The sequence below is a fragment of the Monodelphis domestica genome, chromosome 5 (genome assembly GCF_027887165.1).
Source record: "Monodelphis domestica isolate mMonDom1 chromosome 5, mMonDom1.pri, whole genome shotgun sequence".
In the NCBI taxonomy this organism is placed as follows: domain Eukaryota; kingdom Metazoa; phylum Chordata; class Mammalia; order Didelphimorphia; family Didelphidae; genus Monodelphis; species Monodelphis domestica.
In genome coordinates this window covers 278,322,552-278,338,892 of record NC_077231.1, presented here as the reverse complement: position 1 = coordinate 278,338,892, position 16,341 = coordinate 278,322,552, and the positions used below count along the sequence as shown (strand labels likewise).

The following is a 16,341-nucleotide window of genomic DNA, read 5'->3' as shown; positions in this document are numbered from 1 at the left end:
CTCACTGACCTATAATATTTCCATGAGTGCATGAATTTGTGTGTGTGTGTGTGTGTGTGTGTGTGTGTGTGTGTGTGTTATTATCCTTGAGAACTAGAACATGGACAGATCCTGAACATTAGCCTTAGGATGGGGAGGAAGGAGAGAGAACTAGCACTGTAGGCTCTTCTCTTCTTAATCCCCACCAAGTCAAATGCTAGGGTATCATTTCTCCCCTAAACTTTGATCCAGTCTACTTGCTACCTCTGAGTTCAATCTAGACATACATTAGACTTCTTCCAGGGTGAACCTGTCCCAGGCTGGACTCTGAAAATCAGTGTAAGATGATCTTCTAGGAAATAAATGCCATTTAAACCTTGAATCCAGTTAGATATACCCTTGCCCCAGTGTAAAAACCTCCAGGTTGTTATCCACTGCTTAAGGAGTTTGGGCTAAGGCAGCTAATCTGGCAAAGGGTAGGGAATAGTCATTTATCTCTGACAGGAAAAAAATGACAATTTTAAAAATTAAAAATGGATTATTGCAAATCTGGCTTCAGACACTTCCTAGCTGTGTGACCCTGGGCAAGTCACTTAACCCCCATTGCCTAGTCCTTACCACTCTTTTACCTTGGAAACAATATTTAGTATTGATTTTGACAGAAGGTAAGGGTTTAAATTTTTTTAAATTGAATATTGTAGCCATTTTTCTTTTTTATTGATATCTTTTGTTTTTATGTTCTCTTTAATTTGAAAATATATTCCTCTCCTCTTCTCAGTTTTCCATTGTTTGCAACAATTAAAAAGCAATTCCATAAAACTGATTCTTCCAGTGTATATAGTACTCCTCATCCATAGTCCTTCACCTTTGCAAGAAATGAAGGGAGGGGCAACTAGGTGGCTCAATGATTTGAGAGCCAGGCCTGGAGATGGGAGGTCCTGGGTTCAAATATGACCTCAGATTCATCTACCTCTGTGACCCTAGGCAAGTCACTTAACACCCATCACCCCCATTGTCTAGTCCTTACTGCCCTTTAGCTTTGGAACCATTACACAGTCCTGGTAAAGGTTTAAAAAAGAAAGAGACGTGCTTTTTCTCATCTTCTTTTTTTGGTGTCCTGTATGATTTTAAGTACCCAGCCCTGACCTCCTTTGTTTTTTGTTCTCCTCATTCACATTGTTGTCATCGCTGTGGCTACTGTTTTCCTATTTCTGCTTACTTCACTCTGCATTGGTTCAGGGGAGTCTTCTCAGGCTTCTCTGAATTCTTTATGCTCATTATTTCTTCCAGCGCAGAAAGAAGGCATCACATCAATTTCAAATTGACTGAATGAAATAGACATGTATTTGCATAATCAATTGTACATTGGGTCTGAGAGGCAGCATCTCTCCTATTGGATGGAGATGGTTTCTCTCCTATCTATTGACTCTGGAGTCAGGAAGACCCGGGTTCAAGTCTTATCTAGGACACATGTGATAGTCCCCAAGCTGCTTGGCTTCTGAATGCCTTCTTGGGTCTAAGGCTCTCAATGACAGCTAAGTTGCCCATCTGTGGAGTCTGTCTTGGTTCAAGGACTTTCCACACCAGAAGAAAGCTCATAGAGATTAAGTGATTTGTCCAGAATTGTACAGCTAGCCAATGTAAATTAAATCGAGATTAAGTGACTTGCCCAGGGTCACACAAGTAGGAATTAGCTGAGCTGAGGTTGGATTGAGTTCAGATCTTCCTGAATCCAGGCCAATTGCTCTATTCCCTGCACATCCAGCTGCCCCCTGCCTTGAGCAAAGTAGGTATTGAGTCATTGTTTATTGAATGCTGGTGTAGTCCACCATATATACACCTGTTTCTCCAGTGTTTCTGAGGAAGAAAGGACAGAGATGTTTCTATTCACCCTACTGCTATTTATTGTTACTGAAATGTTTCAAGAGGGCTGTGGGCAAAATAAACGTTCCCCCTGCACAGAGAGTGCCGGTCACTTCGAGGACTACAGATGTTTTCTCTGCAGGAGCTTAAGGGATGGGAAGTAATGCTGGGCCTGGGAACAGTGGTCACCCCCTTAACTTAAAGGATCCCAACCAGCTGCCATCTACATTTTCCTTTTGAGGCCCTTCACACAATAATATTAGCTCATAGGTATATAGTGCTTTAAGGTTTACAAAACACACTTTCTCACAATTTATCCTTTTTGTTTGTTTTTAAGTGGATAGAGGGAGGGCCTGGGGGGCAGGCTACAAGGCAAAGAGAATTTATTAAAAGTCTACTGGGCACATAGGGGCAGCTATGTGGCTCAGAGGATTGAGAGCCAGAAGGTCCTGGGTTCAAATCTAGGTTTAGACACTCTCTAGTTGTATGACCCTGGGCAAGTCACTTAACCCCCATTGCCTCGCCCTTACCACTCTTCTGCCTTGGAACCAATACACAATATTGATTCTAAGATGGAAGGTAAGGGTTTTGTTCTTTTTAACCTACTATATGCTATTCTTAGCACTGGAAATATATGTTCAAAAGGAAGAAGAAAGAACATCCCTACCTTCAAGGGCCTACATTATTTTTTTTTTCATTATGCAAACCATGCTTCCATCTTGGTCAGTGTTGTAAGAGCAAACTCATGCAAAACCAAAACCTCAAAATAAAACCATAAATGCAAAGATGGCAAAGATAGTCTGCTTTATCCGTATCCATCCAACTCCAACAGTTCTTTCTCCAGAGATGGATAGAATTCCCCATCCTGAGCCTTCCAAGATTATCCCCAGGCCTGGCTCTCAGTTTACCGAGCCATCTAACTGCCCCCTTCCTAATAAAATATTAACATGTATTTCAAAAATCACATAGGACCAAATAAACTCAGGAATATTTTTAAATGATACTTTATTTTATTTAATAAATACTGTGTATTGGTTCCAAGGCAGAAGAGTGGTAAGGGCGAGGCAATGGGGGTTAAGTGACTTGCTCAGGGTCATACAACTAGAGAGTGTCTAAATCTAGATTTGAACCCAGGACCTTCTGGCTCTCAATCCTCTGAGCCACATAGCTGCCCCTATGTGCCCAGTAGACTTTTAATAAATTCTCTTTGCCTTGTAGCCTGCCCCCCAGGCCCTCCCTCTATCCACTTAAAAACAAACAAAAAGGATAAATTGTGAGAAAGTGTGTTTTGTAAACCTTAAAGCACTATATACCTATGAGCTAATATTATTGTGTGAAGGGCCTCAAAAGGAAAATGTAGATGGCAGCTGGTTGGGATCCTTTAAGTTAAGGGGGTGACCACTGTTCCCAGGCCCAGCATTACTTCCCATCCCTTAAGCTCCTGCAGAGAAAACATCTGTAGTCCTCGAAGTGACCGGCACTCTCTGTGCAGGGGGAACGTTTATTTTGCCCACAGCCCTCTTGAAACATTTCAGTAACAATAAATAGCAGTAGGGTGAATAGAAACATCTCTGTCCTTTCTTCCTCAGAAACACTGGAGAAACAGGTGTATATATGGTGGACTACACCAGCATTCAATAAACAATGACTCAATACCTACTTTGCTCAAGGCAGGGGGCAGCTGGATGTGCAGGGAATAGAGCAATTGGCCTGGATTCAGGAAGATCTGAACTCAATCCAACCTCAGCTCAGCTACTTCCTACTTGTGTGACCCTGGGCAAGTCACTTAATCTCGATTTAATTTACATTGGCTAGCTGTACAATTCTGGACAAATCACTTAATCTCTATGAGCTTTCTTCTGGTGTGGAAAGTCCTTGAACCAAGACAGACTCCACAGATGGGCAACTTAGCTGTCATGGAGAGCCTTAGACCCAAGGAGGCATTCAGAAGCCAAGCAGCTTGGGGACTATCACATGTGTCCTAGATAAGACTTGAACCCGGGTCTTCCTGACTCCAGAGTCAATAGATAGGAGAGAAACCATCTCCATCCAATAGGAGAGATGCTGCCTCTCAGACCCAATGTACAATTGATTATGCAAATACATGTCTATTTCATTCAGTCAATTTGAAATTGATGTGATGCCTTCTTTCTGCGCTGGAAGAAATAATGAGCATAAAGAATTCAGAGAAGCCTGAGAAGACTCCCCTGAACCAATGCAGAGTGAAGTAAGCAGAAATAGGAAAACAGTAGCCACAGCGATGACAACAATGTGAATGAGGAGAACAAAAAACAAAGGAGGTCAGGGCTGGGTACTTAAAATCATACAGGACACCAAAAAAAGAAGATGAGAAAAAGCACGTCTCTTTCTTTTTTAAACCTTTACCAGGACTGTGTAATGGTTCCAAAGCTAAAGGGCAGTAAGGACTAGACAATGGGGGTGATAGGTGTTAAGTGACTTGCCCAGGGTCACAGAGGTATATGTATCTGAGGTCATATTTGAACCCAGGACCTCCCATCTCCAGGTCTGGCTCTCAAACCACTGAGCTACCTAACTGCTCCCAGTTTATATTCTTTTTTTTTTTGTATCTTTCATTTTCATATTTAATCAGATACTCTGGCTTTTGACTTATTGAGCTATTTCATATGGATGCATGCACCCCAACAAGTGTTAGCTCTTCCTTCTCATCATCATTAGACATTTTCCCAGTTTATATTCTAATGAGGGAAGCAGTGCCTAAATGGGAGCTGAAAAGCAGGGAAGGGATGAAGATGTCCTTATTGAGGTGTGGAGATGATGTCCATGAAGTCTGAAGCACTGCTGAGGGAGAATGAAGGGTGGGTGGGCTGGTCCCCTCTTCTGGATGTTGGTTTGGAGAGGAACTCATCTGTGGGAGAAGGGGACCAGCATGGTGGAGGGATGTTTCAAAGGGAGGAGACTACAGGAGTGACTCAGTGGTTGAGGAGATCTGTGTCCAAAGGAAGTCCTAGGGTAAGACTGCAGCTAAGGCATGGTATTAAAGTTCAGGAAGTCAGAAACATAGTTAAGTGGGGAATAGGGGATAAGGAATAGAAATATCATCATTCCCATTTTACAGATGGGAAAACTAAAGTTTGTATCATAGTATCATATAGAGCTGAAGAGACCTTAGAGATCATCTATCAGGAGTTTTTAAGCTAGGTCAGTGAACTTGTTTTGATAATTGTGCTGCAGCTGAAGGGCACAGTGGATATAGCAGTGGGCTTCAAGTCAGGAAGACTCATCTTCCTGAGTTTCTCAGACACGTAACTAGCTGTGTGATCCTGGGTAAACTGTCTGCCTCGGTTTCTTCATCTGTAAAATGAGCTAGAGAAGGAAATGGCTAACTATTCCAGTATCTGCCCCCAATTATTCTGAGGAGAGCCATCGGCTTCACCAGATTGCCGAAAGGCACAAAAAAAGAACTCCTGACCTAGTCTAATCCCCTCATTTTATAGAAGAGAGAACTGAGGCCCCCCAGACATAAAGTCTCTCATTAGTGGCTACCCAGCTAATTTGTGGTGGAGCTGGGACGTCAACCCCGATTTCCTAATTGCAGGCCCGGCAGGGCTCCTACATTACTCTCAAACTCTTCAATGATTGCTTTTACAAGCAATTGACTTCCACACTTATAAATTTAATTTCTCCTAATCTTAGGCATGGCACAGTAGAAACATTTAATAAAAAATTAATAGCCTCCTTTATTACTTGTATACTTGATAGATTTCCAAATTGCTCCCCAATCTTAAAGAGCTCCCCAAGGTCAGGGCAATATTTTTACAAATCTCAGCATTAATAATTTGAAAGAAGCCGACAGCTCTTGTTTTGGGGTGTCAGACTGGGGAAATTGCTCCGGATTGCTGTCTGTTAAGGTATCACAGTGGGGATTGCTCTAGCTTTTCAGACCTGAGCCAGGGGGGCAAAAGGATTCTGGAGACAGGGAGAGGGAAAGGGGAATAGGATAAAGCTTCTTTGGGGGAGTCTCTACTCTCATTCTTTGCAATAAAGGACAATGTGGAGAGTGGGGTGTGTAGAGGAGCTGTAAACAGGAGGGGAACATTATGCAAACCAGACCAAGAAGAAGGAAGTTGTGAAATAGGATCACAGATATGGAACCTCCAGGGTCATCTAGCCCTCTTCTTAGAGCTGAGAGCCCCTCCAGGTGGTAGAGGAGAAAAAAAATTAGCTCTGAGATCAGAGGTTCAGAATTCAAATTCTGCTTCTAAAGCTGGCTTCCTATATGACTTTGCATATGACATTTCATTTCCCTGGGTCTTGGTTTCATTAGCAAAAGGAGGAGGTTGGACTCAGTGGCCCCTGAGTCCCTGACCCTCTTGAGTTGGGGTCCCATGAACCTGGGTCCCAGAGAGATTAGATGAACTCTCTCCTCTCCCTAAGGTCACATAGGATTATTTCTCTGTGACTTTGGCACCGAGCAAGGGACTGCTCTTTGTCTCTTTTTTTCGGTGGTATCCTCAGTCCTTGACATCTTCGAACAATTGAATTTTGAAGTCAGTGGGGAAGAGGTCCATTAGAAACCCCCTTAAGAACTTAATGAATAAAGAAAACATTTATTTTTATAAAATATATTTATATTATATATATATATACATATAATATATATAAAATATATTTATAAAGTGTCAAGGCTGGGATTTGAACCTACATCATCTGACTGTCAAACAATCTTTCCATGGCACCGTCTGTCTCCCTAGATGGTGGGCAGAGCCACTTTGGAGCCAGATAACCTGAATGCCAATACTAATGTGGAGGGCAGCATGCAGGATGAATGTTACAGGGTTGTCCCTAAGGGTCCTCATCCTTTAATACCAGACCTTGCTGGCTCTTGGGGTAGGGCACAGGTTAGAAAGGGAGAATAGTTTTTTTCCAGGGTTACTCTTTTTTATTTTAACCCTTACCTTCCAGAATTAATAGTAAGCATTGGATCTAAGGCAGAAGAGTGGTAAGGGATAGGCAATTAGGGTTAAATGACTTGCCCAAGATCATACAACTAGGAAGCATCTAAGGTTAGATTTCAATCCAGAACTTCCTGTCTCTACATCTGGGTCTCTATCCACTGAGCCACCTAGTTGCCCCTTAGGGTTACTTTTTATTTTTTTAAAAACCTTTACCTTCCATCTTGGAATCAATACTGTGTATTGGCCAAGGCAGAAGAACAATAAGGGCTAGGCAATGGGGGGTCAAGTGACTTGCCCAGGGTCACACAGCTGGGAAGTGTCTGAGGCCAGATTTGAACCTAGGACCTCTCAATCCACTGAACTAACCAGCTGCCCCCCCCACACACACACAAAGGGATTTAAAAAGATTTCACTGATGCTCTTTTCTTTTTCCTTTTCTTCTTCCTCCTTTATTTCCTCAGTGTCACCATCTTCATTCCCTACTTTCTAACTCCGCAAAACACTTGTAACAAATAAGTATAGAAAAAGAAACTGGGATGTGAGATTTTACTGGTATCAATACCAGTATATAAAGAAGACTCCCTCTATCAATAAAGGTCCACACTTCCTTTTCAATTGATGGACTACAGAGTTGCCTGGGATACTGAGATACTTGTCACAAAGATGATATTCATCAGGGACAAGAGTGGAATTCAGGTTGTCCTGGTTCTAAGGTTGGTTTGCCACTACAAAGAAGTTTAGACATCTCTGCTATAATACAATGTATGTGTTCCCTCCAAAAGCACCAACTTATGCCAGATAAAGCAACAAAAACCACAGGGTTTATGGGGAAAATGAGTTCAAGGGGAGAATAGTCAACATCAGCAGTGATACATTAAAAAAAAAGATAGGAATCTGATAAAAATAGTAGCAAGGTTTCCTACAAATTAAATAGTTAAGAAATACATAAATGGGGGGGGGCATCTAGGAGACTCAATGGATTGGGAGTCAGGTCTAGAAATGGGAGATCCTGGGTTCAAATCTGACCCCAGACACTTCCTAGCTGGGTGACCTTGGGCAAGTCACTTAACCCCCATTGCCTAGTCCTTACTGCCTTGGAACCAATACACAGTATTGATTCTAAGAGGGAAGGTAAAGGTTTTAAAAATAAAAATAGATAAATAATTTAGAATGATTTTTATATAATTTATATATGTATAAATATTTATATTTATTTATTTATATAAATATAAAAACATAAAAATATAAATAATATTATTATATAAAATATAAATTAGAAGCTTGCTTCATTGCCCTTCTGAAGTTCTGATTGTTCATTGCATCATTGGAATTCTCAAGTCTTTAACAACTGCTGACATTATTGTAGTCATTGAATAAATCCTTCTCCTGGTTCTTTTAGGGAGAAGTTGTGGAATACTTGGATGAACTCCTGGAGGAGGAAGGAGGCAGTTAATCTGAACAAGCCAAAGGCATTCCAGAGCCACATGGATGTCTTCCCAAGAAGCACAAGACCCACAGTGGTTCTTCCTTTGCCTCCATTTGCTCAGGTTCATGATACCTCAAAGCCTCCCCCTTTGTGCTGCGACATAAAGGGAGAGCACCAGTTTTGATTTCTCAATACTCTCTATAAGCAGGGAAGCCAATCCTTCCTCCCTATACATTCTCTCCATCAACTCTGGCCACCTGGCTGGCTGAAGAGTGTCCTCAACTTTGGTCTCCCTGCTTAGCTTTCTCTAAAGGTGAAATGCTCTTAATGTAAACAGCACTCCCCACTCCCTCACCAAAAAAAAAAAAAGACAATCATGAAACCTTTCTCTCTGCCTGCTTGCCTTACTTACTTCTTGAGCCCCCCACAAACTCCTGAATTAGAAACAAATATGTTCTTTCACAAAGCACTTGGAGAGGTTGTGGAGGGAGTGAATGGAGATGGGATGAAGGGGAGAAGAGACTCTTCAAGTCTCCCCATTTGTGCCCTGACACTGACCTCAATAAAAACCAAACCAAAGGTCTTCAGTTAAGGAAGGTGGACATTGTGTCTTTTTCTATGTGTTTTCTAAGGTACCTTTAAAGGTCTTTCTGATGGTAACTTGTGTCCCTGGGAGGAGATAACCTTAAGTTAAGATAAAACAGGGAGATGGTAAATCCTGGGAAAGGAAAAGTACTCTAGTGTTTGTTTTCATTTTTTAATTCTTACTTCCTTCTCCTATAATTTCAAGAAGTCCCTGGTCTAATCAGCAGAACTCTCTAGGAATGGAAAGGAAAGAATAAGTTGAATAACCAATGGGAGAAAGTTCCTCTACTGATGATGTAGAAAACAATAGAGACTTGTGCAGTGTATCTCAAAATGGGTCCTTGCCCTCTATCATGAGAAACATGACCTAGAGGCTAGAGATCTGGCTTTGAAGTCAGAAGACCAAGGTTCAAATCCTGCCTCCTTGACAGTGACTTAGCTTAACTGACCAGGAAAACTCAAATTGCAATGAATGGAAGGAAAACAAACATATATTAAGCATCTGTTGTGTGCCAGGTGCTATCCTAATCACTTTACAAACAATATCTTATTGGATCCTCTCAACAATCCTATGAGGTGCTACTATTGTCATCCCCATTTTACAGTTGAGGAAACAGAAGCATAGAGAGATTAAATTACTTATCTAGTCACAAAGTTCATCTGAGGCCAAATTTGAATTCAGGTCTTTATAACTAGTCCTAGTGCTTTACCCACCTATGCCTCATAGCTGCCATAAGAAGGTACCAACCTGCATCAACAGAGACATTCCTGTACCAGTGAAACCACTGGTCCAGTTCCAATCCCTATGGATGGGATATGAATAGTTACTTTGGATGGGAAAAGTTCAACATGAACTCTTTTTCCTCTAGCGAAACAACTATAAATTAATCACTTTCCTCATGAAAAGAGATTCAATCCCACCAATTCATAGGATTTGGAGTTAGATGTGACCTTGGAAATGATGCAGTCCAATTCATTTATTTTACTGAGTCTTATTTTTATTGATAGCTTTTGGATTTTTTGTTTTTTGGGGGTTTTTTGGTCAGCTTAATTTCTAAATGGAATCTTCTCCACTTCTCTGCCCAGTGAGCCATCCCTTTTTAATAATATCCCACAGACTGAGAAAAAAAAATCCATTTCTCAAAACCAGACAACACGTCGAGCATGACTGACATGATATGCAACAATATGTTACACTCCAGGCCTCCATCTCTGTAAAGAAGAGTGGGAATGCTTTCTGAATTCTTCTCTGGGGCCAAGCTTGCTCATTATAGTTACACAGAATTCTGTTTTATTTTCTTCATGTTTAAATTGTTGTAGTTACTATGTATGTTGTTTTCCTGGTTCTACTACTTTCGCTTTGCATCAGTTTGTGTCTTCCCATATTTCTCTGATTTCATCAAAGGTGTTATTTCTTTCAGAGCAGTAATAGGCCATTATATGAATGTAACATAATTAGCCATTTGTCAATTACTGGGCTCCATTGTCTTATTTTAAAGAGGGGAAAAATTAAGACCAAAGAGGTTGTGTCTTGCTCATGGGGCATATGATAAATAAGTAAGAGAGAGAGAGGATTTGTACCCAGGTTTTCTGAACTCTTTCTACTTCACCATACTTCCCTGGCTACATTAGCCATTTAGAGATGAACTGCTAAATGAGGTTTTTCTGAACCCCTAAATAGCTAAATTCTTTTTGATTACTTTAAAGAGTCAATATTCTTTTCTAAGCACATTAAGTATGTTTATGAGGAAAAGAAAATCTCACACACAAGAGAGGATTGCCATCAAAAGAATTTAAAACAGAATTTCAGAGTTTGGAGAAATATGAGACCAACCTGAGCATGATCTCCACCCCGAACACTCTTCTATATATCTACCCAGACTCCCCCATTCTGTACCTCTCCAAAAAAAAAAAAAACATTCCTAACTATTGGGCAGAGATGGCCAATGAGCCCCCTTAAGTGCTATTAAATGTGTAGTTCATTCTTAATTTTTTGTTTAGTGAAATTAGCAGGTTAGATCCAGCTTAGCAGATGTGCTTATATTCCTCCATTGGCTTTATTTATTTTGCTTTCTTTGAAGTTGTAAATTAGTAAATCCTCCCTGTGACACTTTAGGTTGGAAAGTAGTCTGGGAAAACTTTCTCTAGGCTATTGAGTTTTTGATGATCATCTGAAAGCCTGAATTGAAAGTCCACCATTAACTGCCCCAGATTGCTAAAAAGAGAATTTGAAGCTTTGAGCATCTTCTTTTCCCAGAAGTCCCCTGGATGAAAAGGAAATGGGCCAGTGATGACTGTCTGGCCAGACACTCCACTAGGAAGCTCCAGGGGAAGCTGATGGGAGTTCAGTTTGGAGAAGGCTCAGTGGCCTGATAAATTAACGTTTTTATTGTTGGCATTGTTAATAAAACATTTTTTCACATCATGCGGTCTCCTAATAGGTAATCAAGCCTGATGATGAGTAAGGAAAATATGATTCCCACCCAAGGAGACAGCAGCTCCACAGAAAGGGGCAGATTCTCTTTTTTGTCTTCACACTCACTGCTGGGACTCTTCCTCAACCCAAGCAATTGCTTTTTGAACTCAGTGGGGAAGAGGGCAGAGAGGGAAAGAAGACTGTGGTCCAGTAAGCAGCTCCATGAAAACTGTTTAGATAGTTCATCTGGGAAATATTTAACCCTTTATCTAACACATAGCTATGGTATTCCTTTCAAATAGCTGCTAGTACCTTCTGAAGTCCATTGGCTCCATGTGCCTCTCTGGTATCAATCGTCTCCCCTCTTAGGATGTATGCTTGAGTGTAGGGATTGTTTCTGCTTTTTCTTTGTATCCTCAAGGTTTATCCAAGGACCTGGGACATATCAAATGTTTAATAACTGCTTGGTGGATTGCTTTATTGACCAGAAAAACAAACAATGAGAAGATATCCATCCACAGCCTCATGGGAAATCTACCCTGTTCTCTTCAACCAACCAATGTCACCAAAACAAATGATGCATAGACCGCCAATGAGAAGAGTGGGCCAGCAGCTGTTCCTCTTGGATTTTGAATATTTCTTTGTTGCATTTGGGAATAGTATTTTGAGTTTCCTCCCTGTACGTGTGTCACACAGAAATTCAATTTTTTTCCCTCCAACTGTTGCCTCCTGGTTAATTTGACTCTGCTTTTTTTTCCCCCCTTAAAATATGGTACTGTACCGCAGAGATGTCAACACTGCCATGTCTGACACGAACCAAATATAAATGTAATTGGGGAATATTTAACAAAATAAATAAAAAATACAATAGGACATAAATAATGCCAAGATGTGGATTTCTGTGTCAACGTGCTATTCTCATGAATCCTTCTGGACCGTTTGTTGGCCTGTTTCCATTTGAGTTGGACACCTTTGCTCTGCATTGTTCTTCTGGGACTAGGGCTCCTCAGAACCTTTCTGAAGTCAATTCTTTTTTTTTTTTGTAGGTGCCTTCCAAAAGGGCCACCTGCCACTCTGGCCTTGTGATGCTGGTCCCTTTTCCTTAAGTCCATCTACTCCATGTGCCTGTCTCCCCTGTTAGAATGGACACTCCTTATTTCTGCTTTTTCTTTGTAGTCTCCAGGCTCTCTTGAGCAATTTATTTATTGGTCAGAAAACAAACAATGAGAAGGGGAAAAAGGGAGAGTTTCTTTAGTCCATTAATGTGTTAAAGTGACAAGGATGCTGGATTTGGCCTCTGAGAATCTGAGTTCAAATCCTGTCTTTTGCATATAATACCTGTGTGACTTTGGGCAAGGCCCTTAATCTGTCTGGTTCTGTTTCCTCATCTGTAAAATGGGGTCATTGGCCTAGATAATCCCTGAAGCTCCCCCTAGCTTTAGCCCCATGAGCCTTCCATTAACAAGATAATTTCTGAAGTTCTTTCCTGATGCAATTCCTATAATTCTCTAAAGGAATAACTTCCACTGAGATCTCCCAAAGTGAATATTTGGTTTGCCATATCCATTTATCCTGAACAGAATTCTCCCTGTTCTCTTCCCATTGTGAATGATTGCAGTGAGGGGTTTGGGAGAAGCCTTAGATGTTATCAATATATTTCTGGAATATCAACTTCTTTTGATTAATGATGCCCCATTCCTTTTAAAACACATTAAGCTATTAGGTTGTCACTATAAAGCAGAAAGTCTAGAGTTTGAATCCTGCTTCAGATAGTAACCCTCTAGGCAAATCACCTAGTGTCTCAGCCTTCCTCATCTGTAAAATGGGGATAATAATAGCACCTACCTTACAAGATTATTGAAGATCAAAGGAAATAATATAAATTAAGCCAGGTACTAGGTATGTGAGGCAGGTCACATTACAGTTGGTACAAATGCCTTAAAGGCTTAAAAAAAACCCTTTCCTTCCATCTTAGTATTAATTCTAAGTATTAGTTCCAAGGCAGAAGAGTAGTAAGGAGTAGGCACCTGGGGTTAAGTGACTTGTCCAGAGTCATACAGCTAGGAAGTATCTGAGTTCATATTTGAAACCGGGACCTCCCATCTCTAAGACTTACTCAATCCACTGAGGTCACCTACCTGCCCCCTCAAAGGATATTTTGTGCTCTTCACCACTTTGAAATTACTGAACTCATTGGACCAGATTACACTCCATCACCATCTTCCTATAATGTAGGAATACTAATAATATCTACTTTCTAGAACTGTTATTAGGATCAAAGGAGAAAATGAAGGCAAAACACTGGGAGAGTTTCTTCTTTTCAGAGTTGCCCTACTCAGCTTCAGGTTAATTCAGCTTTAATCCAAGCAGGATGACAGTAGGTGTCAATAGTGCCCAGAATGCTGGACCTGGAGTCAGGAAAACTCACCTTCCTAAGGTTCAAATTGTACCTCCTATCTGTATGACCCTAGACAAATCATTTCACCACATTTGCCTTAGTTTCCTCATCTGTAAAAAGAGCAGGAAATAGCAAACCACTCCAGTATCTTTGCCAAGAAAACCCCAAATGGGATCATGAAATAGGACCATTAAAAAAAGCAGCTGAATAACAATGATTTCCCAACTCCACATCCAGTGATCTAACCGCTGAACCATCTAACTTGGAGGTTTCCTTTCCTTTGTCTTTTTTTTTAAAGAAAAAATATCTCTACTCCCAGTTCTATCTTTGTAGTGTATGTCTGAAAAGATAACAGCTCTTTAAAAAGCATTTTCTTTCTTTGATCTTCCTAGGGCATCATCAAAGGTCAGGACTGGCATCGGGCATGTAGATGCCAATTAGATCTGAGCTTCTTCCTTCATTTATGTCAAGATCAGCCTTTTCCATTTTCTTTTTTTTTTTTTTTAAACCCTTACCTTCCGTCTTGGAGTCAATACTGTGTATTGGCTCCAAGGCAGAAGAGTGGTAAGGGTAGGCAATGGGGGTCAAGTGACTTGCCCAGGGTCACACAGCTGGGAAGTGTCTGAGGCCAGATTTGAACCTAGGACCTCCCGTCTCTAGGGCTAGCTCTCAATTCACTGAGCTACCCAGCTGCCCCCCAGCCTTTTCCATTTTCATCTGGTGATTGGGTGACATACTTTTGACCCATATTACTTTTATTCTCTACAGTGCCTCTTTGCAATATCACAAAGATTCTTCCCCACTCCCTTTCTTTTTTTCTCACATTCAGTTGTATGTAGCATTTCTCAACTCTTTGTTGTTGTTGATCAGTCTTTTTCCAGGTTGTCTGAATCTCATGACTCCATTGAAGATTGTCTTGGCAAAGATACTGGAGTGGCTTGCCATGTCTTTCTCCAGCTAATTTACAGATGAGGAAACTGAGGCAAATATGGTTAAGTGACTTGCCTGAGATCACACAGCTAGTGTCTGAGGCCAGATTTGAGCTCAGGAATATGAGTCTTCCTAACTCCAAGTCCAGCACTTTGCCAGTCTACTTTGCCACCAGTGATTCTAAAAGGAGGGTCCACAGATCTCCACTCTCCACCCAAGGGTTTGGTAGATAAGTTAGATGTGGAAAAAATGGCATCTTCATTTTCATTAACCTCCAACTAACTAAAATGAATTCTTTCATTCAGTTATGAATTTAGGTAACAAATCATAGTGGTATTAATAGTACTTGTGACTTTGTCTCTGACAAAAATCACAAATTTATTTTCATGTCCCATTACAATTGATGCAGATGTCTCAAAAGATTGTTTATGCTACACTCCCTAAAGTCGCTGGACCAGATCACTCCCTTCCTGTCTGCAAATAGCATCTCAATATAATCAGTTGGGTTTTTGTTGTTGTTGTTTTTGTGAGAAGCTAGTAACAGTCACCCAGCTAGTAAGTGTCTGAGGCCAGATTTGAACTCAGGAAGATGGGAGATGAGTCTTCCTGATGCCAGTCTCAGAACTCTGTCCCCTATACCACTAAGAGACACCAACTAGTAAAGCCTGTGATAACAGCACAAGTTAGGAGTTCCTGCATGAAAGGAATAATATTAGGCAAAGAGTAAAAAGGTCTCCTGAATTCTTACTTAATATATATGTATATACATATTTACACACAATATATTTAGATGCACATGTATATATAAACATACACAAAATATATACATGATATATGTACATATATCCCTATGTTCTCTATGTAAGCTATACATGTCATTTCCCCATTTCCCTACTTTCTAATATGTACCTATAAAACATACCCATAAACATAGGTATATATGTATTATGTGTATGTGTACATACATGTAATTATACACACAACACATATGTCAGAAAATAGGATATATATATTTATATATATATATACACACATACACACATTAGAAAATAGGGAAATAGGAAAATCCTATTATTGGAGCTTCCTGGTTTGTTTTTTGTCTTTTTCAGTTCAGGCTCATTTCAATGAACAGTGTGATCTAGATAACTTTTATTACTAAAAGAGGCAGTCTGAGTAACGGAGAGAAGGTGGATAGATTCAGGATGCTCTAGGCTCTGACTCTCCTCTTGGCTCAGTGACTGAGCAAATCACTAAACCTCTTAGAACCACATAAGCAGCTCTCCGAGATTATGAGTTGTACCACAAGGGGTGATCTGCAGTCCTGGAGGGAGAATGCTCTTTGGGAGGCCCCTAGAATGAAATTGCAGGTGTGATCTGGCTCCCATCTCCTGCCAGCGTGCTATCATTATTAAATTGAGTTATTCTTTTAAAAAACAGGTCGCTTTTGCTTGGTTGCCTCCCAGCTGTGATTTTATCACTGGCTCATTTGCCCAATTGCTTCGGGTCTTGGGTGGAAGCCAAGGTTGTATTGAGAAACCATAGATAGGGCAGTTAAAATTTGCTCTGTCTCATGACCCTGGCCAGCTGTCTCCCAAATGCATGTTGTGGGCTATGAAGGGAAAATGAGTAAGGATATCGATAAATCAGCACAAACCTCTCTCTCTGTCTCTGTCTCTGTCTGTCTTTCTGACTCTGTCTCTCTCTCTGTTCCTCTGTCTCTGTCTCTCTCTGACTCTGTTTCTGTCTCTGTCTCTCCGTCTCTGTCTCTCTCTGACTCTGTCTCTCTCTCTGTTCCTCTGTCTCTGTC

General features: G+C 40.7%; 1 protein-coding gene across 1 annotated transcript in view; it reads left to right on the top strand.

Moving 5' to 3' along the window:
• CRTAP (cartilage associated protein) overlaps window positions 1-12,088 on the top strand; it is an 86,563-nt gene extending 74,475 nt beyond the window's left edge. The window contains exon 7 of the mRNA XM_001378522.5: window positions 8,179-12,088. Coding sequence (XP_001378559.2) covers window positions 8,179-8,232 — 54 coding nt within the window. The 3' untranslated portion in view covers window positions 8,233-12,088. The remainder of the gene's footprint in view (window positions 1-8,178) is intronic.
• Window positions 12,089-16,341: the final 4,253 nt, after the last annotated feature.